Below are 20,952 nucleotides of genomic sequence, written 5' to 3' on the forward strand. Positions count from 1 at the left end.
GCTTTCCTCTCTTTATTATTATCTCGTTTGGTCTCGTTCTCGTATATTTGCTTCAAGTTTTCGTGGCAAGAGCGCAGCGACTCGGTAAGTGCTGCGGAATTTGAGCTATGAGAGCTTTACTGTTTGAATGATCGAGCGAGAGGTTCGACGATCTCGTTCGATGAACAGTGCCGAGTCTGTGTTTACGAGTTTTAAAAAAGCCCTTAAAAAGCCACGACTCTTGAGGTTCGTCGCTAGATTTTCGTAAATTCCCTACTGAACTTGTCCGGTGCAGTTCTTTTTTTTCAATTTTCGTATTCGAGCCAACGATGACGATAAAAAAAAAGTATAAATAATGAGCTGAGATCACGAGAATTCCAGAGAACGAGAAATCCCCGATAATCTCGAAATAACGACAGCCTCTCTCTCTCTCTCTCTCTCTTGAAAACTCGTGGGCCATTATCCGCGATATATCTGAGAGTTTCCATTGCGTTCCCGTGGGTCGTGCCAATGTTTGATATTTTTGGGTAGCGAACGATGCAGCGAATTTCACGATTTTCCGAGTCCGAATGGAATAATTCGGGGATTATTCGAGGGTTCGAGACGCTTCGTATTCTCATGAAAAAAAAACACACACACACACACAATCAGGCATATTTCATTCGGGACAAGAAGATCGAACGGGAGAAGGAAAAAAAAATGAGCAATTTGGAAAGAATAAAAGAGAGAGTAAAAGAAAATATTGACGAAGAAAAACAAGAAGGGATGAGAAAAAGTACGCAGCGGAGGGAGAGAAGGATATGCGTGAACGATGAAAGTACGTGGACCGTGCGAGAGAATTCGGGAGTGGCGATTCTGTATAACGCGGGGCGGCACAACATCATCGTGAAGCGGTTAGTGCCGCGCGAGCGTAACCTGAGCCTCCTCGTCGGAGCCCCCGACCATATATGTCCGCGGAACAATCTCCGTCTCCCTCGCACTCGCGTTCCCTCTCTCTGTGCTTCTCTTGCTTATATACACATCAGCAACTTTCCGCCCTCTCGCTCTTTCATATATACATATTTATATCCATACGCCGTACATATACAGAAAATACATCGGGTGAAAATGCGTGAAAAAGCACGATTGTTAAGCAACACGTCGTGTAAGCTCTTCAGGCCATCGGCACGATGCATATTTCCCGATATCTTTTTAATTTGCTCTGTGAACGAGCGCGAAAACGCGCACGAAACGGTTAAAAATTGTTCGAAGAGCTTCAGCGATCGTCACGTGTGCTTCCACCTCGCGTCACGTCTTCGTCGTCCTCGTCGCCCTTCCCGTTCATTTACGAGCCGAAATTCTTTTTGAGATTTTGCGACTTCGTTCACACTCTGATTCACTATTTCGACTCTCCAAAAGCCCAACTCTTGTTTTTTTATTGTTTTCTCGGCCACTCGAACCATTCGAATTCTCACGCGAATAAGCAGTAACCTTCGACGCTTTATAGTCGGTTATCTCCTTCAACATTTTTAATCCCGGTGAAGAGCCATTTTTTATGGGGGCGGTAATTTATTTCTGTTTCCGTTGATATTACACGATCAAAGTATTTATATCAAGGATATCGTGGATAAAATTGCCGCGGGATTACGAAAAATTGGAATCCAACTTTCTTCCGAAGCTTTTTTCAATCGAGCGGTTAGGTCGAGCGGGCGCTGCTAGATGACGACACCGTGCGGTATATCCTCTCACGGAACTGCGTTACCGACGAATGGAAAAAAATATTTCGAATCTTTTTGATCAACGAGTACGCAAGGTTTCTTTGCATAAAAATGCAGTCGTGTTTCCAACTGTGGTGAATCCAAATCAACTGAATTATCTGCTTTATAATAATAATAATAATAATAATAATACGTGAATATCTGCGAAACAATACTTTTGTGTTGAGACTCACGTCCCCGTGAAATTGGAAAACGTTGGCAGAATTAAATTCGACCTAATGATAGAGCGACATAAAAACAAAAACTCGCCAACAATGTGTTGAGTACTGAGAATAAAACGATTCTCAACGTCACAAGGCGCTGGGACTCGACGCGCCATTTCAACAAACTCGTAGATGAGCCTCATTATCGATGCAATTTAATTAGTTCCTGCACAACGAGCGTACCAACACATATATATTTATGGGAAAGCACAGCGCGAGAAGGAACATTTATATTGAGAAATTTTAGCTCACGTGGGAACACACCAAAGATAAAATCGCTTGACAAAACGCGTTCCGATGATGGAAAATAAAAAATGACACTTGACAATTCGCATATTCAGTATATGTATATTTTTAAACACGTATGCTTTCCAATAATATTACACGCTCTAGAACGAAAGGAGGAAATAATGCGGACTTAAATTACTTAATACGTGTGTATGTAACATTTGATGTGAACGTTTTTTCGGGGTGATGTGTGTCAAACGTAAACGCGTACGTGTGCGCAAAGTCGCCATTTATTTCGAATAAAAGTAACACTTTATTGATTTCTTCTTCAAACGTCTCGCTGTCTGCAGCTATTATTTTCCTACGCGACGATAGAGGTACGTGTTTACGCACAAACAAATGCATAAACGTGAATATGCAAGTATATATTCTAAATAAACGGTTTATATGTACATTTCAGAGTGAATGAAACACGACGATTCTTCTCTTTGCTCACAGGCAAATCGTTCGATCAATTATTCTCAATTTAATAAAAAAATCTCTGTCAACAATTTCATGATTTTTACGAATCCTTTTTCCAAGTCGTACAATCCGTGAGATACTAACGAGAATTAAGCGGACTCGATGCAACGAGATGACGAACCAAAAATACAAGAAACGAATAACATTTTTTCCATTTAAGCACATTGCACGAGGGGAAATAGCGGGTAGGGGGGGCGGGCGACGAATTGTGTCATCTCGTTTGATGTGTGTAATCGTGACGTGAGCCCGAACGCGTAATGGCGACACACGGAGCCCATAATTGTAAATTGCATAAGAGAGACGAGAGAATCGACGATTCGCGGTAAGGACGCGTGTCGTCGTGGCGTTCAACGTTTTCCCTCTCGCTCTCTCTCTCTCTCTCTTAACATATATTTTTTCAACGAAATTCGCAGGAGCAGCTAAACTCGAGAATTACTTTACTTCGGAAACATCCAATTGGGGTTGTATCGCCTTTCAACTGGGAGGCATTTACGATATTGTTTGCTCTCGAATTCTCTCGGTCGTTTCTCAACTTTAAGTGTCACTTGGTAATTTATTTATTTATTTTTTTTTTTCATTTTTTCTTTATTCGCCAGCGAAGCACGATGAACAAGCGTCCAATAACATTCGAGACGATTGATGGATCAGGTGAATAATGTACAGTGTGCAGAGTAGAAAAGAAGGAAGAATAACGAGGATCGGAAAATCGGATTTTTCTCACCGGAAATTGAATCACTCCGCAAGTTAGAAAAATGGCCTCGCTATTCTTGTTTTTCCTTCTTCTCTTTGATCCTTGAGAGTCAAAGATTTGATATCGAGCGCATGTTCACCGAGCGTGACGACATCAAGATGCGAGAAAAGACAGGACAGATGTAATTGAGCGGTGGAGAAATAATAGAGTTTATACAGCGTTGCTGCGCTGCAACGAGACGAAAACGGGGGGGGGAAATAAAAATGGGAAACGAGCGAAAAGAAAAAGGGACGAATGGGTGGATTGCCTTCGAAAAATTCGACAACTCGGTGGATAACGATGTAGATAAATTATGAATTAAGGCAAAATTGTATTCCAAACTCCCGTGAAGGAGGAAAGAAAGGCTCGGAATCTCGTTTCCGGGGGAGTTGAAAAAAAAAAAAACGCGAAAAGGAAACTTTGTTTTCTACGTCAAAGAATCCCCGAAACTGCAACAATTCGGTATTTTCATGAGAAAGGAGCGAATGATTAGAAGTTGGGAAACAAAAAGGTCGTGAGTAAGAAACCGAGATGCGGAGCATCCGGTGCTTAAGTACATCGATTCGGGGCGTCGATCTGTAAAAATATATAATTATGTTTTCATCGCTGCTCGCGCAGTGCGAGCGATAGTTTTTACAATGATTTCGTTGTTGGAATTATTTCAGTATGAGAAATTACAATTTTTGGACGATATCGAATTTGTCTTTGAAGCCGATCGACTCTTTTTTCGGGTCGTATTTTTTGCGCGCGGCGAGCCTGGCGCGGAGCTCTTTCGCGCTCATCTTCAAGTTGAGTCCTTTGCTGTTCTCATTGGAGTTGTCGTTGATATTTCCGTTTCCGTGATGCTGCTGCGTCGCGTCGTCGCTGTTCTCGCTCGCCTGAGAATCGTGGTTCGTGTCGTTGCTCGTCGTCTCGTGAGTAACGCTGTTGTTCAGGCTGCCACGTCCGTTCTCCCGAGTCGTTTCGTCGCTCGAATTCGCCTCGTCGTTCGTCGGTGTCGCCGTTGCAGCTGCCGTGCTCTCGCTGTTCGAGGACGTGTCGTTCGAGCCGATCGACTTGTGTGTGTTCTGCAAAACCCCAAAATCGATTAACAACTCGAACAAAAAATTCGCGCGTCGATCATACAAAAAAACAATTCAACGAATTTGAAAACGCAAAAAAACGACGCTGGACGCCCTCGCCAGAAAACAATAAAATCATCTCCTCATCGGTACGAGAAACACGTCTCTGACACGAAAGTGCACACTTCTCGTGCATGTGCCAGGATCGATCTGGGTCAGAACGGCCATTGCAATTGCACTCGTCAAGATGAACTTACGAGTTTTTATCGGGAGTCAACCAAGGTCCCTCCCTAATACATTTTGTAAATTATTCGAAAATCACTTTCGAAATGTATTTTTAAAGATTTCACTAATTTCATGAAATTCTTCGTTGATTATGTTCCCGCACGTGAGTTGGCTCGATTTATCAGCTTTTCCATTTTCCTCGTTAGAAAGTTAGCGATTGCCCGGACGGGGACAAATTTTTCCTCGAACGACCCTCGCGCTCGCTCGTTCACCTCGAAAGAATGTATCGGTTATTGCATCGAGAGGTACAGCTCTGGTGTAATTCCCCCGCAGAGGAGAGGCGAGGGGGGCAAGTTAATGAGAACGCTCGTGACGAGCATACGGGATATTATCGTGGCTGGACGATTCGCTTGGTACGACTGATAGTTCGTCACCGTTCCGAGACACAGACGTCGAGAAAAGCAGCCCGCAGCTGTTCGCGCCTGAGAGGAAAAATAATAATAGAAATAAAGGAGGAAAATGAAACGAAGAAGGTGTCGATAAGGCGAGACGATGCGCATGTGGATTCGTGGCTAATGGAGTTTTTTCAATTATCGTTATTCAGAGACGAAGTCAAGCGATGTGACAAATGAAACGAATCGTAATGAGCAATTAAGAAAATCGATTAGCCTCGGAACGAGGCGACTCGTTCGACGAGCCAAAACCTCGGGTGTAAAAAAAATGCAGGGTTGTAAAAAAGCAACGAAAATCCAATTGAGTTTTTCACGCAAGGACGACCGATATACGATTCCCTCGGACAATTGCATCATCGTTGCTTTTTTGCATTATCTTCAATCTGGTTTCTAACGGAAATCGTTTGCTCGCGAGATCGGTAAAACACCGGGGGGGGGGGGGGGGGGGGGAGTGCAATTTATGCAAATTGCTGTAACGAGCATCATCCTAGATGCGGTGCTTAAAAATAGACTCATAAAAAAGGAAGTGAGGCAGGAAAATCGTTGGCGATTCTCGAAAATAGAAGCAAATTCTCGTTTTCCAATAGCAGAACTGGAAGTAAGATTTTTTCAAAGCGATTCCTTTTCCCTCGAATATTTATTCTTCCCGGAATGAAATAAGTGAGTGGAAAATGTGGCATTATCGCGAAAAAAATTTGAACGGCTACGAGGAACACAAGCGAGGAGCAAAAAATAGAGAAAATTGGGATTCTGGAATGGTAGTTGGAGACGAAAAAAAGTGGAGCGCTCACAAGGCACGATCGACCTTGGTACGCGACGTGCATCTCCGTTTGCTCTCTCCCTCCTGGACACGCGTTCCTCTCCCTCGCATGTGGGTCACGCGGACGACGACGGATTCTTCGACGTCAGCCTCGCAACGTCCTCGCCGCCAACTTTTCCTTCGATTCTTCGCTTTGTTTTCCCGGGACGAAACATCGCGGCATATTTATCAATGGACTCGCCACACCCGATCGGTTCAAATGCTCGTTGACCGTTGCACCAATTGATTGAATTATTGCTACAAGAGCGCCTCCAACGAACGAGTGTCCTTTGGGTCATACGGAACGATGACCTTTCACTGGATCAATGAACCAACGAATACAGCCTTCACATACTCGTTTCCCCCGTTTTTATTCCCTCCCTCTTTTTCTTACTACTTTTCTGGAATTTATATATTCCTGTTTGTCTCCCTCCCGGCCCCTCTCCGTCCTGCAGCGGGAGGGGAGCGATTCCAAACAAGAAAACCCGTTCGATCGACTTCGTCGCAGCCTCATTTGACGGCAGAATAACCAAAATCATCGACATTGTTTTTGCCTCCTGTCGCAAAGTCCGCCAAAATGTTAGACGAAAAATAACGCGAGTCGAGCAAGTTCCGATTGTAAAAATTCGAATTCGGCTGCGACAACGAAGCCGCGAGCCGGCGCAATTGACTCGATAAAATTGAAAAGCAAGAGCGGTGAGCAGGACTGAAAAAAGTTGGAGGTTTAGATAATAATGCGGAGCTCCGCGGCGGAGACGGGTGGAGAGTTTCGTCTGCCGATGTTGTACGCTGGGATGCTGCACGGGAAAACCGGTTCCTGCTCTCGCTACATTATATCTCGTCGCTCGGTACGGTTACAAAGTCTGTTGGCTCATCCGGCGGCCAGCCTCGACTTTTCTCGTGCCTGCGCGGCGTTTCTTTCGAAGAGAGACCACGTGCCGTGTCCTAACTTAAAATCTTGTCGATTTCTTATCGTACCCCGCATCATTTCAAGATCATTCACGATCCACGAGGAGAGAAAAACTTCGGAAGCGCAACAATCTCGGATCAATTTTCATTCCATTTTCTCGCGTCTGATGAATTTCGATCCGGCATCGAATCGTCTCGATCCACGTCATTTATCAATATTTAGCGTGAAATTCACCGTGTATTTTAACAGATGCGTTTGACTGCGGGGACAAACTAACGGAAAAAAATTAATTCCTGCAACGCGCTGTAAAATTTTTAATATTTTGCGGATTTTTCAGTTTTATAATAGTAAATATTGCAGATAGTTAAATTTAAGGTACGTGTATAAAAATGTAGAAAACGTTTAGTAAATTTTAAGGTGCATCACGGTAAAATGTCTTTGCCCGAATGTAGGTGTCGATTACTCGCTTCCGAATTTCGTAGCACACTAAATCGGTGATTTACACACACTGCTTCGACGAAGGGCTGAGCATATAAAAAGAATGGGGAAATAGGTCGATATAGCGACAACTACCCCTGCCATGTGTCTGTTATCGACGCATCCTGGCATAAACATTTGTATAGAAATTTTTACAGTGCAGCGTAGTAAAATTCACCGTGACGCTCTTGTAATATTTAAGGGGCTCGTCTTATTGGTTATTGAGACAAACGTCTTTAAATATGAAGAAAAATACACACGGTCACAGAGACTATGAGTAAAAAATCGCTTATCTTTCCATTTTACGAATGAACGCTTCTTACGAAATTTACGAAAAATGCACACAACAAGAATCAAATATAAATGAAGGTTTGAGAAAAAATTCGAGACGATTGTCTTACTTGTTAAAGATTGAACGAAATTCGTAATGAGCACTACGTCTTTTTATTAAAACTTTTTTCTCGATTCATTTCCCTTTGCGCTCTCTAATGCGATTTTTTGCATAAAAAAGCGTAGTATTCTCGCCGGGGACGAACGAAATTCGGGGTTCGCGATCAGCGACGGATCCCCGATTAATTAGCGGCTCGTAATTTCATTCGCAATGAGATAAGTTGAAAAAATGTATTTACAATTTCGAATTAATAACTCTGACATTAATTTAAAGTGATTGTATCTTCAATTGGGGAATAAAAATCGATGAAATTTGAACACCCATAAAAAACAGGATCCTTCGGTCATGATCTACCTTAGCCGCACACATGTCTTTTAGACAAACTCCGGTAAAAGTTTCAACTTTTGTACAATAAATATTACATCGTGTATAGAAAAATTCAATTTTCCCCTCGTCTCTCCGTGCACAAATTGAGAAAAGATTAAACCCTTTTGCCCGAACTTTCCGCGGAACACTTATTCAACATCGAAGTATCTGGAGCGGTCCTAGACCCGAGACAGCAGTCCGGATCACTCTTGATCAGGCATTCCGCAAAGATTAGAGTCTCAATGAGTTGAAAAAAGGATTGAAAAAAAGGGAAGTAGAGTGAAAGTGTTGACGGTGCGGCAAAAGTCGAAGAGTGGGTCGTCGAGGCGCGAGTAACGGAGGTTCTCGTCAAACGTTATATCAGCACCTTATATACATTAGTATATAAGCAGAGATACGGGAGGAGAGTGTGGTTGCTCCTGTTGAGGCCATAAACGTCGGAGTGAAAAAAAGCCGTGGCTGCTGCTGGCCGAGACACCGAGGATACGCGGAGGGCAGGAAGCCATCGACGTGGACGGGACGAGCGATTCATTTTAATTGCGATCGTCCGGATGCGTCGCGAGGTTGTTTCATCGGGGACGAGTGTAAATGATAAAACGCTTAAATTTTTTCATGATTTTCTTTTTTTTTTATTGAAATCGGACGAAAAAGTCGTTCACAAAGCAGCGTTCGAACGGTTTCGTTTCCTGAATATTAAAAATAAATTTACCAACAATCGAATCGCCGATATTTCGCTGAATTTGCATCTCGCTGAGCGTTTTACGTAAGTCTACGAGGAAGTCGTCGAGGCGCACGTTATTCAGGAATCGCGTCCTCTGTCTCTCTCCCTCTCGCTCGATATTCTATTTTATCTCACACGCAGTCTTATGGGAACTGGAGCTGCTCTCGGTTGCGTGAAACGACTTCCGATCGGCTCGGGCCACGTTTCCGAAGGACGCAGCACGTCCGGTCTTCGCTCGATTTTTTATGCAACCAGAAGAGCTGATGAAAAGAGAAAGAATAAAAAAAAAGGGATAACGAAAGCCGCCCAAAATGAACATTCGTTAGAAAATTTCTGCAGATTCTCCGAGTTTCTAAACAAAATTGAAATTCTTACGGATCCGCCACCCCGCTGGCGTTATTTCGCTTCGCCAGTCACGCGACGAGCCGTTACGATTTCGTTGTTCGTCAAACAAGATCGATCGACTCGATAGAGCAAAACGATGCACCGTGATTTCAACTCTTTCTCATTCTCCATCCTCCGGGGTGCGCTCGGAGATGATTAGCGAGATACCGCTAAACGAAATAACTCAATTGACACGAAGGATAATTACGTTGACGCGGAGATTAGCCGAGATCTGTGAGAGCCAACTTTGCACGTAATAACGTCGGAAGTCCGTGGCCGCGGCGCGGGGATGACTTTCAGCTTCAATTTTACTCTCATCCCACAATCTCGAAACTTTCGATTGTGTAACGGACTAGAGAACATAGTTTACGGATTAGATTAGATAGCGATCGAGCGCTCGATTTTTTATCGCTACTCTCGCTCCTTCGTTTGTCAACACAAATATTGCTTGTGTCTGAGGAATCGAAGTGTAAGCGAACATTTGTAACGAGCCGATTAACGGGGATCGATCCACTGGATTTTTCCATCGAGTTTTACAACACTCGATCTGGAATTTTTCTTCTGAACGGTGATTCGATGTTTTCGTTCATTTTTAAAATGAGTTTTTCGTTCCATTGGAAAAACATTGGGCCATATCGTTGTGGATTGAGATAAAGAGCGCGCGCGATTTATGAGCAGGCTTTAGTTTCCTCCGAGATTCTCGTACGCACACCGTGGCTAACAGCGACGTAACACAAGTGTAATTGCGGCAGATACGCATTTCTCGCGCGATGTAACCGAATAACTTTCGCATTTCTCGATTGTACAACGAGGGAAGGGGGGGGGGGGGGGGGGGCAAAAGAAGAGAAATAAAAGCGAGCCCGTCTGTTTGTCGCGTGCATGGGAAATGCGCCGAACAATCGGGGCCGGTGCGATAAGATGCCCCTCCCGCCCCCAGCTTCGTGCTCCTCGATCTTTACGACAATATGAAACAATTAAAAACACAGGAAAAAACGAAGCTATTTACGAGCTCGTGAGCTTCCACTCGGCTCTTCGAGGCTCTTCGAGTCAAATTCGTAGAAAAAATAGCTCCAAACTGCGTCTTAAAAAAAATGACGCTGAAGTTTGCAACGTTGGAGTCCAACGAAATGATCGAAAAAAACTCTCCAATAATTCCAGTAATTCTCCTATTTTGTTCCCCGCCAAATTTGCGATTCGTAGTTTTTCAAGCTGCACCAACGATTCGTGAAATAAAAAATTGGTGAATTACAAACGTTTTTTTCGTTCATTTCGTTGGACTACAACGTTGGAAACTTCAGCGTCGTTAAAAAAATAGGAACTCAGAACTGTTTGAGGTTGTTCGTACATGTACGAAACGATTGTCTTAAGAAAATCATTATATTTACACAGAGTTTAAATATCAAAATTTAAGGGTCTATAATTAAAAATTAAGAGACTATGAGTAAAAAATCGCTTATCTTTCCATATTACGAATGAACGTTTCTTATACGAAATTTATGAAAAATGCACACAATAACAATCAAGTATAAATGAAGGTTTGAGAAAAAATTCGATAAGTTTGTCTTATACCAGTAATAAAGATATGTGACGTTAAAGATTGAACGAAATTGGTAACGAGCGCTCTCGCATTTGCTTATTTCGGCACTTTGTTTCTTCTTGGCTCGGTCAAAGCCTTCCGTCTTTTTATCAATCCAATTTCTCGATCCATTTCCCTTCGTGTTTTTCCTTTGCGCTCTCTAATGCGATTTTTGACATAATTTGGCGTCCGCTCAGATGAATTAGTGGCTCGTTATTTCATTCGCAATGAGACGAGTTGAAAAAATATATCCACAATTTCGAATTTCGAACTCTGACATTAATTTAGAGTGATTGTATCTTTAATTGGGGGGAAAAATCGATGATGTTTAAACACCCATTAAATACGATCCTTCGGGCATGATCTAGCTTAAAAATTCATCGCAAAAATTGCCTCAAACGCGAGGCCCTAAAAAATCCTTCAAAAAATCAATCTCCCAATGGGAACTTGAGCACAAAAAAATCCTTTGACAATGAAACTCAATAAATTAGTCCAAACAGCGAATCTCTCTGAAAACGGTGATGAAATAATGTGAAAATGTAGGTGAGATAATTCCGGTTACGTGTGCTTCCTCCGGTGGCGTGCGTCAGGTGCGAGTCGAATCCGCTGATTCTTTACTCCCCGGCACACATCCACGTTTCTCAGGTTCGTTTGAGCGCGCCTAGATTTTAAGGAGCGACGATACAATGTTGCCATGCTAAACCATGTTAAATACATAAAAAATTTCAAAATGATAAGAATTTAATAAAATTTGGTGAACAATTAGTGTCAAATTTGACAATACAAATTTTTTAAGATTTTTCTTCTGTACAGTTATCGAGTAATTGATCACTTAAGTTCACGTGTATAAGCATAGCGTTTCCCATATACATTCCGGACATAAGAAATCTGCTTTACAATGCGTAAATACTCGATAACTAAGCAGAAGAAAATTTTGAAAAAAATGGTGTCTTCGCACTTGATGTTGAACAACATTATCACAAAATTTGATCAATTTCTTATCATTTTGACGAATGTAGCCACCCTCCTTATGGCTCGTTTGCTACGAATAAAAGACAATCTTGCCGCTAGTTTCCTCGTCGCTCTCTGTTCATACGGGAACAATATCCATGCCCGTCTCTCTTTTTCGCTCTCGCACGCGCGCCTTCTTTCGCCAGCGCGTTCGGAACGATTCTCGCGTACAATCGCGACCAGCAGAAGCCAGAAGCACTCTTATCTCCGACTCGAGAATCTTCGCTTCTCTTCCATTTCGCTCTCTCCACTTTTTCGCGCTCGGGGTATTCGCCAAATCCAGAGTTCAACGGCACCGCGGATTTCTCAGCTTCTGCGGATCGATTCGATCGAAAATCTCTCGATTTTTCTCCCCCGAGCTCGCAGCATCAAGGTCTAACGAAATTTCTCTCTATCGCGAGTTGGTCAACGTCAAAATCGCACATTTCGCTCTCCTCAAAAGTCTTTTCGTACTTGCAGTTAATTTTGAAGCTTCGTTAATCCTCGCGTCGCCGACACGGCGCCAAGCCGCGTCGTTCTCGCTACAACACTTTTTTCTTTTATCCTCCCCCCGTCCCTCGCCGTTTCTTTTGTGTGTTTCTCTCTGCATCGGAACGATGATCGTTGCGCAGTCATTGTCGTGGCGTCACGAGCAAACACAGATGTTCGGCAAACTTTTCGAGCATGCGTAATCTTCGTGAATAAACGCGATTTCTCCTCGCCGCGTCGTTCGTTAGTTTCTTCCATTCTGAATCATTTTAAAAACAGAGGATGAATCGATTCCGAGGAAACGTTTGATCGAGAACCGCGGCTGAAATTGATTCGCATTGACGAAATTGACGGGGCAATTTTGGCGCGTGTTTTTCCCACTGAAACAGCGACGCGTCCGGAAAAAAACGTTCGCGCTAGTTCCTCAATTATCTTCCCGGACGTGAATAATTCACGCGAGTGCGGAGAAGCGCGCGAATAATTTGCGCTCCGAAATGATTCTTTCTCGTTACCGGAATATTAGCTTGCGATATTAGCGCGTCTCGGGTGTAGCGAAGCGAAATGTGACTTTTCTCCTTCCCTCTCGGTCTCGCTCTTCTCTGTTCCTCGGAGTCTAGACGGAGAGCACCGACAGGCAGGACTTGATGCATGATTGGTTTATCGTTTCCTCAGGTGTACGCAGCGCCTCGCGATTCATTTAAAGCGATTCGATCGCACCAATTCGTTCTCCACGTCGCTTCGTTCAGCAACGATCGAACGAAAAAATTCACTTGGCGATTGAAAAAACCGCTTCCGTCCGTCGAGACATTCGTTCCCCACAAAAATCCAATTTTCCGGCCTGAAATTCATCGATCAGAAAACTATTTGAGATCGAGCTGCCATCAAAATTATCGTCTCACGGTCCATGCAACGAACGAAAAGGCGCAAACGTTTTTCCCCGCTTTTCCGGACGACCTTGGAGCCGAGGATGACGGACGCGCGGCAAACAAGACGTCGTACGGAGTGGAACCCATCCGAGAAGAATTTCTCGATTTTATGGGGAGAGAGACGAGGGAGCACGTGCTGGCTTCGAGCGATTCTCGTAGAGAACCGGTCGGAAGATTTTCTCTCGTACGAATTGTGGAGTCTCGTCGATTCCACGCGTCGCGTTCTATCGTCGCGACCGGAAACGCATCAATTTATCTTTCCTCTTCGTAACTCCATTAAATCAAGAATAATAGTGCGGCGAGCGAGCGAGCGTGCGAGCGAGCGAGAACAAGGAGCCGTCTTATCGTAACGTTTGACGACTTCTCTGATAACGCGTTTAACGAGCATTCCAGCACAACCTCGATTTCGTCTCCGCCTGAAAGATGCGATAATTTATTCTCCAAAATAGAAATAATGAGAAAAACTTGGCAAGATTAAACGATTTGAATTCCCGTGGTCGCTCAACTTTCCGAAGCAATCAACGTTTCGCCGTGAAAAGGCGAAGAAATCGTTCGAGATCCGGAGCTCCGAGGTGGAGAGTGACGAACGTACTTTTCCAAACAGAGTAGCGGTGGTTCGATCGGCGATCGTGTACGATCGAGACATTGAGAGCGAAAAAAGTAATGCACGTGTGCGAGGCGGTAGAGTTTTTGCATGAGATCAGGCGGCGCGGGCGAAGGGTGAGCGGCGAGAGGAGGGGAAGGGGTTAAGGGGGGCGGGGGAGAGAAATGCGTTAATTTAACGATAGTGAAACGACCGGTTTCGCAACCAACCTGATCTGTACCGAGGCACGAGCGAAATGTAACCGGATGGAATGCGTTCGATATCCCATACGCGTATAATGCTAACTATGCTCAACTTTATCCGTGCCTTGCTCCGTTCTGCATGTTTTTTTCCTCTCAAGCTTCCTAATGTGAGAAAAAGCATGGATAAATATTTGCGCTTCTTACGCTCTTCGACTGGACCTTCGGGCTTCATCGATTTTCCATTCAATATCGGTTCCCCTGTCTTTTTTTTAAGGTAGATCATGCCCGAAGGATCGTATTTAATGGGTGTTTAAACTTCATCGATTTTTCCCCCCAATTAAAGATACAATCACTCTAAATTAATGTCAGAGTTCGAAATTCGAAATTGTGGATACATTTTTTCAACTCGTCTCATTGCGAATGAAATAACGAGCCACTAATTCATCTGAGCGAACGCCAAATTATGTCGAAAATCGCATTAGAGAGCGCAAAGGAAAAACACGAAGGGAAATGGATCGAGAAATTGGATTGATAAAAAGACGGAAGGCTTTGACCGAGCCCAGAAGAAACAAAATGCCGAAAGAAGCAAATGCGAGAGTGCTTATTACCAATTTCGTTCAATCTTCAACGTCACATATCTTTATTACTGGTAAGACAATCGTCTCGAATATTCTTTCAAACCTTCATTTATACTTCACTGTTATTGTGTACATTTTTCATAAACTTCGTAAGAAGCGTTCACTGATAAAAAAAATTACTAGAACCAATAAAATGTAGTTTTGAAGCGAAAAAATCATTCATTTCGTTATTCACCAAAACATATCAGATTGGTTCCCTCGTATATTTACTTGGTTCATTTGTTTCAGTCAATTTCATAAATTTCATTTTCAATAACAGTAGTTGCTTTGATCTAACAATTTTTTATCAATTATATGTAACATGTAGTTTGAATCAATAACACATTTTATTATTCAAAACATGCATGTCTTTATAAATACAGGAAGCAATTATTGTTTTCATGAACCACGATTTTAACTATATTATATTGTTTATGTATTTTAACTATATTATGTTATCAATTGCAAAATTATTTTTCACTGCCCGTGATGGTCATCACAGTTTATGGTACACTCCGAAACCATTTTAATCGAAGAAAAATTCCTACCTGCATGGGGATTCGATACCGATCTACATCTTCGACTGTTAATTTGAAAAAATATTTTCACGGATTTATCGCTTCATTGTATTAAACTCTTATTTAATAGTAACAATAAGATTAATTATTTGAAATATTTTTAGAAACAAAATAATGATGAATTCATTGCAAGAAAATAATTTGTTCGAAATAAGCGATTTCGTATTGAATTCGTTTTGTAGATTCAAATAAGCTAATGTCTTTTATGCGACAAATGTAATTAAGGAAGTTGAGGCATTAGAATGAAAATGATGTCACCGCTTTTAAACCGATTGCATCTTATAAAGTGAAGTGTAAAAAAAAATCAGTTAAATTTTCAGACAGTTTAGGAGCACGTTGCTGAGAAAAATCAATAACAATTTGGGCCAAATAACATGTAATCTTATGGAAGTCAAGACACATTCAGTGATATCTCCGTTAAAAATGATGCTAAAAATATGAAATTTTTTGGGCAACATGAGCAAGGCTTGCCGAATAATGTCAATTTTTTCAGATTTATTAGGAGATTTGCTGAGATTATATTAATAATAATCTATTTTCTGTGCAGTTTTTTGAGGCTAGGATCGTCACTGTTCGTGTTTTTGACTGAGCTTTCACCAGTTTTTCGTCTTTTTTTCCCCAACTTTTCTTTAAAGTGTATGCAACATTGCCAAACTGTAAACTGGCCTAACTTTTGAAAGGTACAGGTCATCACTTTTGGGTAAAAAAAATGACTGTACAGCCTCAACTTCCTTAATCAAATCAATAAAAATTTAATCATTCATCTAATTGATACTATTAAATAAGAGTTTAATATAATGAAGTAATATAGATCCATGAAAATATGTTTTCAAATCAACAGTGATTGTCTTGATTCAACAAATAAATAATCGAAACAATACTTTGATTTAATAAGTAAATGCATGTTCTCAAATTCAATAATTTTTTCGCTCAGTGTTCATTCGTAATATGGAAGAATAAACGATTTTTTACGCATACGGTTTTACGTCTGAATAACCAATAAAACGAGCCCCTTAACCCTTTCAAACTCTGTGTAAATTTCGCTTTTGACTTTTTTTTTACCGTATTTCCCAGAAGTTTTTTTTATTAGTATTTGCATCGAGATCGAAGCGAGTGACATTCGTTCACCTTGGCACCGTCCGCGTTAACTTTCCTCCGGGTTTCTTGGGATTTGAATGACCGAACGTTTGTTTGTCATCGATGACCCCGAGTACGTGATTAATCACGCGTGAAGAGGTTCGAGTTTGAAAACAACTTGAATCGTTTACCCGAAGTTGAGCACGCTACAAAAATGTAGGAAATTCGGAGCTGTTAAGTTGAAGGTAATGAGACGATAATTCGAAATGTTTTAGTGCGCGCGTGATCGCGGAGTGGAGAGGGAAAAAAATCGTGTAAATACTCCTACATACGATGATAATTGTTAACCACAAGGACGAAAGACCGTTGAAAAAATGACCGAAAAAAAGCGTGCTCGTGAGTCATCGGTGACTCGCTGAATTCTCGTTGGGTAACAAGGATCGTACCGAAAATTGCTTTTGAGGCTGGTTAATGCCGATACAGCGCGCGCGCGCGCGCGCATAATAATATACGTAAATGCATAATATAACTCGGTGTGCACGAGTGTGCACGCATGCGTGCAGATTCACCGAGTTGAGTCAAAAGGTTTCTCTTATTTTCATTTTCCTCTTTTAGTTGTTTTTTTTTCCCATTATTATTTCTCGGTGGAGATAAAAATGAAAATAATTAAACGCGGCGTCGATGATTCACCGAGCGACCTTCGGTGAAGTAGCAACAATATTCTTCGATCGTCGTTCTTTCTCTCGAACCCCCTCCCCGTTCGCTAACAAAGGTGCACGGAGCTTGCAGAGATCCGAGTTATGCCAAATCGATAAATAATTGTCAAGAGCGTTGTCGAATCCACTAAATATACGCCGAGTTACCAGCCACTCTCGTCACTCGCATTTACTTCGAGAAATTTTCACGAAAAATCACAGTTTGGCTCGACACAGAAACGCAGGCCCGCATTGATCCACTTCGGGCTTCTTTTCGCTCTCGAATTGATGAAAATGTTTTAAGTCACTTCAGTCTTCACTGGGCACCGAAAAAGAAATTCATTAACTCGGATTTAGGACGATTTCTCTACCACTTCAAAAAGCCACGGATGTAGACGAGCGACGATTGTAAACAAGAGTTCGTATTTAACCTCGAAAAATGCGGTGTCACGTATCGATTGTTGGTGTGCAACGAAAATTCATTTTTCGAGAATATTCTAAAGGCCATTTTAACGAAAATATGTCATTATCGAGTTCACTAATTATGTCGAAAACATAGAAAAATACTTGAGGCAATTGTGACATACGTCGAGCTCTCGATGCCCAGAGATTGTCTAGATTTTTCTCGAGAAACGCGACCCCCCGCGGACGAGCGCCACACCAATTGGAATTTGTGTTTGTTTATAGCTGAATTCCAGGGGAGAAAATAATTGCTGAAAAAGTAAGTGAAAAGGGAGAAAGAAAAAATGTGCTCACATCATCGATCGAGCTGACGCTTCCATCGGATCTGGCCTCGTGTTCGAGACTGGCCGGATTCCTCTCCGGTGTCTTGATCACCTTGACGTTAGTCATTGTGCCCCTGATAATAACGTTGTTGGTCTTGAAATAATCGTCAGCTTCTTGATCGACGACGAGTAATTTGGTTTCATTCGGAAATGCTTTGATGCGATCGACCACCTGTTTGTGTGTCTCGTTCGATATATTTATTTCGTTGACTTCAATAATACGGTCACCCTGACGTAAACCAGCCGCTTGACTCGGCGAGCCATCGTCAACTTTGCCGATGAACTGACCGGTTTTGCCACGTTCCGCGTGCAGATTGAAACCGTAACCGTCGAAATCGTCCCACTTGACAATGTGGCAAAGACGGGCGTACAGCACTTTATCCCCTTTTAGGGACATTTTTCTGCACTGATATTATTTCCGAAAACTATATTTTAGATATCGAAAAAGATTGATTCCTTTGTCTATTCGCTCGAACCTATAAGCGAGAGAAAAACAAACTAGAATAGTGCACCAGTCGATTATTTCGATTCGGGAGGGATCGCACTCACTTTTATCGCCAAGCTTGTTCACAAGTTTATAAAGCGTAAATTTTGTTGTCAAAAAAAATGATACACTGAAAAACACGATAGAAATTAGCAGCGTTCTTTGGTGGGTTTTATGAATCCAACGTTTATTTCAGTAAAAAAAGAAAAACGAAAATCTCGTTGCTGCTGCTGAAGCGCGCGCACGGCTCGTGATCGAACCGACAACTCTGCGAGGCTGCTCGCCCGATTCCACCGATCGCGTGTAAACCGCGCGCGCGCGCCACCAGCGAAACCGACGACGCCGACGACCAAGGAGGCATGCGCAGCAACCGACCAATTTAACGCAAGGAACGCGCCGAGAGACCGGTGATAATATTATGCCCTACGCGTATACACGTATACATATATTTATTTATGGGCCCATGTACAGAGTGTCCCAAGAACCCCGACTCAACATTGACGGATACACGCATTTCAAAATCCTCGAGAGAAAAGTCGTTAATAATCATCGAATGCCTTTCGTGTCGCCGTTCATTGAATTTTAAGACATTTCGTTCCATGTGCTCGAAAACTGAGTAGTTTTTGGGCCCTCATTTTTTTCAACTATGGATTAATGGATCCTGTGGGTCTTTACGACCCTCCGGCACCCGTAACTTTCGAATGGAATCACTTGAAAATGAATATTTTCTTTTTTCATCGGTGGAGCAACTTTTAATCATATCGCAGTATAATTATAAAAATAAATATAAAAATAATGTAATAAAATATATCGCGGCGTGGACTATATTTGTTGAAAATCACGTAACGAATCTGTAGCGTGCATCCGAATCATGAGTTCCGAACACCCTGTACATGTGAAGGAAGAAATCTGTGCGCGAGCCACTTTACGAAATTTCACCTGTACAAGAAATACCACCACTCTGCGGACACTCCAGCTGTCTCCACTATCTTTTCCCCTCTCTTTTCCCACTGCTCTTCTCTCTCTTTCTAACACTTTCTGCTGTTACCCATCAAACGCGTGTGCAAAAATGTGCAAATACGAAGAAAGCTCAAAACTTAAGAAATTTCAGGTCCAATACGACCAACCATGAATTTCGTAACTAAACTCGCGAAAGCACTGTTAAACGCAAATTGCCGAAAAATTCAACACTATCGATATCGACGAACCCGGGAAAAAGAAACAAAAAGCTAAAAAAATGTTCCGTGTTCGCGATTCGTGCCACTCAAGAGACCCGAAGTGGGGAACGCGATCGGTGCGGCGACTTTTCGTACTAAAATACGAATGATGGAACGAATGAAATGGCAAACACCTGCTGCGGAACTAAAAGAAATGACGTGGTGCCACCTGTTCGCAGGTGCCGAAATTTCCGTCCGTTGTTACCGATCGAGCCTGGCTCCAGATTGATTACATCAAGAGCTCGATCCTTTATTGATCTCTGCTTTGTTTTCTCACAGCTAGTGTAAAGTCATTGGTTTCTAGTTTCGTGTAAAATTCGAAAACTTTTACCCATTCACTGCAGAAAAAAGAGAAATTCAAAAAAATACCCGTTATTCTTTAAATATCCAGTCATTTTGTAAACGCGATGACTAATGCAAATGTTACGCCCGAAAGGAAGTGTTTATGGTCGTTCAAAGGCTTTACGTCGCCCTCAAATGTCCAGCTGTATTGAGACAATCTAATCAGAAATTCAAATCGTTGAGAAATTAAATAAGGCTTCAAGAATAATTTCTCGACCCTCGAACGGGAATTTTTCAACGCCAACGCGTGACAAAATTCTTTGCATCTTCAATTTCTTTTGGGTTTCGTTTCCCATTATATACACCTGGTCGTGTAGCTATGAATATTTCAATACCAAGAGACAAACCAACAGCGCAACAGTGGGCTGAGTGCAGCCACACGGTCATCGCTGACAGATGACAAAACCGTTATGATTCTTTGCACTGAAAGCTGAGAAAAAATTTACAGCCCCGTATAAAACGAATGGCTATCAATATTATTATGACACAAAAATTCACAATAAACATCGAAAATTGTCGATACAAAAATGTAGGGCGAATAAGAAATCCGAATACGTTCCTGCGTCACCTGCTTACGTTCATTTATCATTGCAAAGTGCTCTCTATAACAATTGTATAATTTCGTGGAAACAGAATATATTTCTTTCCCTGTACATACTGATAACGGAAATGCTTGATGATTCATTGGATGTTTAACAATGGATTGCGATATTTATCAACGATCGCCGAGCCTTGAGGATGACACGTGTATTGTGTAATATACTTGAGAAAGTCTATAATAACGTGTAATAAACGGAAGTATAACTTGTCAGAATACACGGAGGTTGAATCAATGCGAAAATAATGTGGACGACTGATCACGATAATCATCACCTGTAGCGCGCTTAATGCATAGAAAAAATTAAGGATCGAATTCAGAGGTTATGTTATCACGCGTTCTGCAGCACTGACACTAAAAAAAGAAAAAAACGATCCCGCTGGACCTAAATTGAATGAGACTGATCGAGGAAAATCGTGAATGTGGCTAAATTATGATGAATAATTTTTAAAAAAAAAGCTGTATTTTTGAGAATAATTGTTTTATTGAAAAAGGAACGCGTTACGTCCCGCTCGAGCAGTGGCGCACTAAGCGCTTTACGGCACACGTGTTCTGGGCTCCAAGAAATATAGATACTTTCCTGTTTT

At 42.1% G+C, this 20,952-nt stretch overlaps 1 protein-coding gene across 2 annotated transcripts; it reads right to left on the reverse strand.

Moving 5' to 3' along the window:
* Nucleotides 1–2,267: 2,267 nt before the first annotated feature.
* Nucleotides 2,268–19,484, reverse strand: LOC122414408 (Na(+)/H(+) exchange regulatory cofactor NHE-RF1). Of its 2 annotated transcripts, XM_043425666.1 has the most exons (4): nucleotides 19,148–19,484; nucleotides 18,274–18,338; nucleotides 17,696–18,200; nucleotides 2,268–4,486 (listed from the first exon to the last, which is right to left on the reverse strand). In XM_043425666.1, exons 3-4 carry the CDS (start codon nucleotides 18,119–18,121, stop codon nucleotides 4,094–4,096), a joined length of 819 nt encoding a protein of 272 aa, XP_043281601.1. In that variant the 5' UTR covers nucleotides 18,122–18,200; nucleotides 18,274–18,338; nucleotides 19,148–19,484; the 3' UTR covers nucleotides 2,268–4,093. The 2 variants fall into 2 exon arrangements, with proteins under 2 accessions (XP_043281601.1, XP_043281602.1); XM_043425667.1 differs by lacking the exon at nucleotides 18,274–18,338.
* Nucleotides 19,485–20,952: the final 1,468 nt, after the last annotated feature.

Source organism: Venturia canescens, chromosome 8 (assembly GCF_019457755.1).
Source record: "Venturia canescens isolate UGA chromosome 8, ASM1945775v1, whole genome shotgun sequence".
In the NCBI taxonomy this organism is placed as follows: domain Eukaryota; kingdom Metazoa; phylum Arthropoda; class Insecta; order Hymenoptera; family Ichneumonidae; genus Venturia; species Venturia canescens.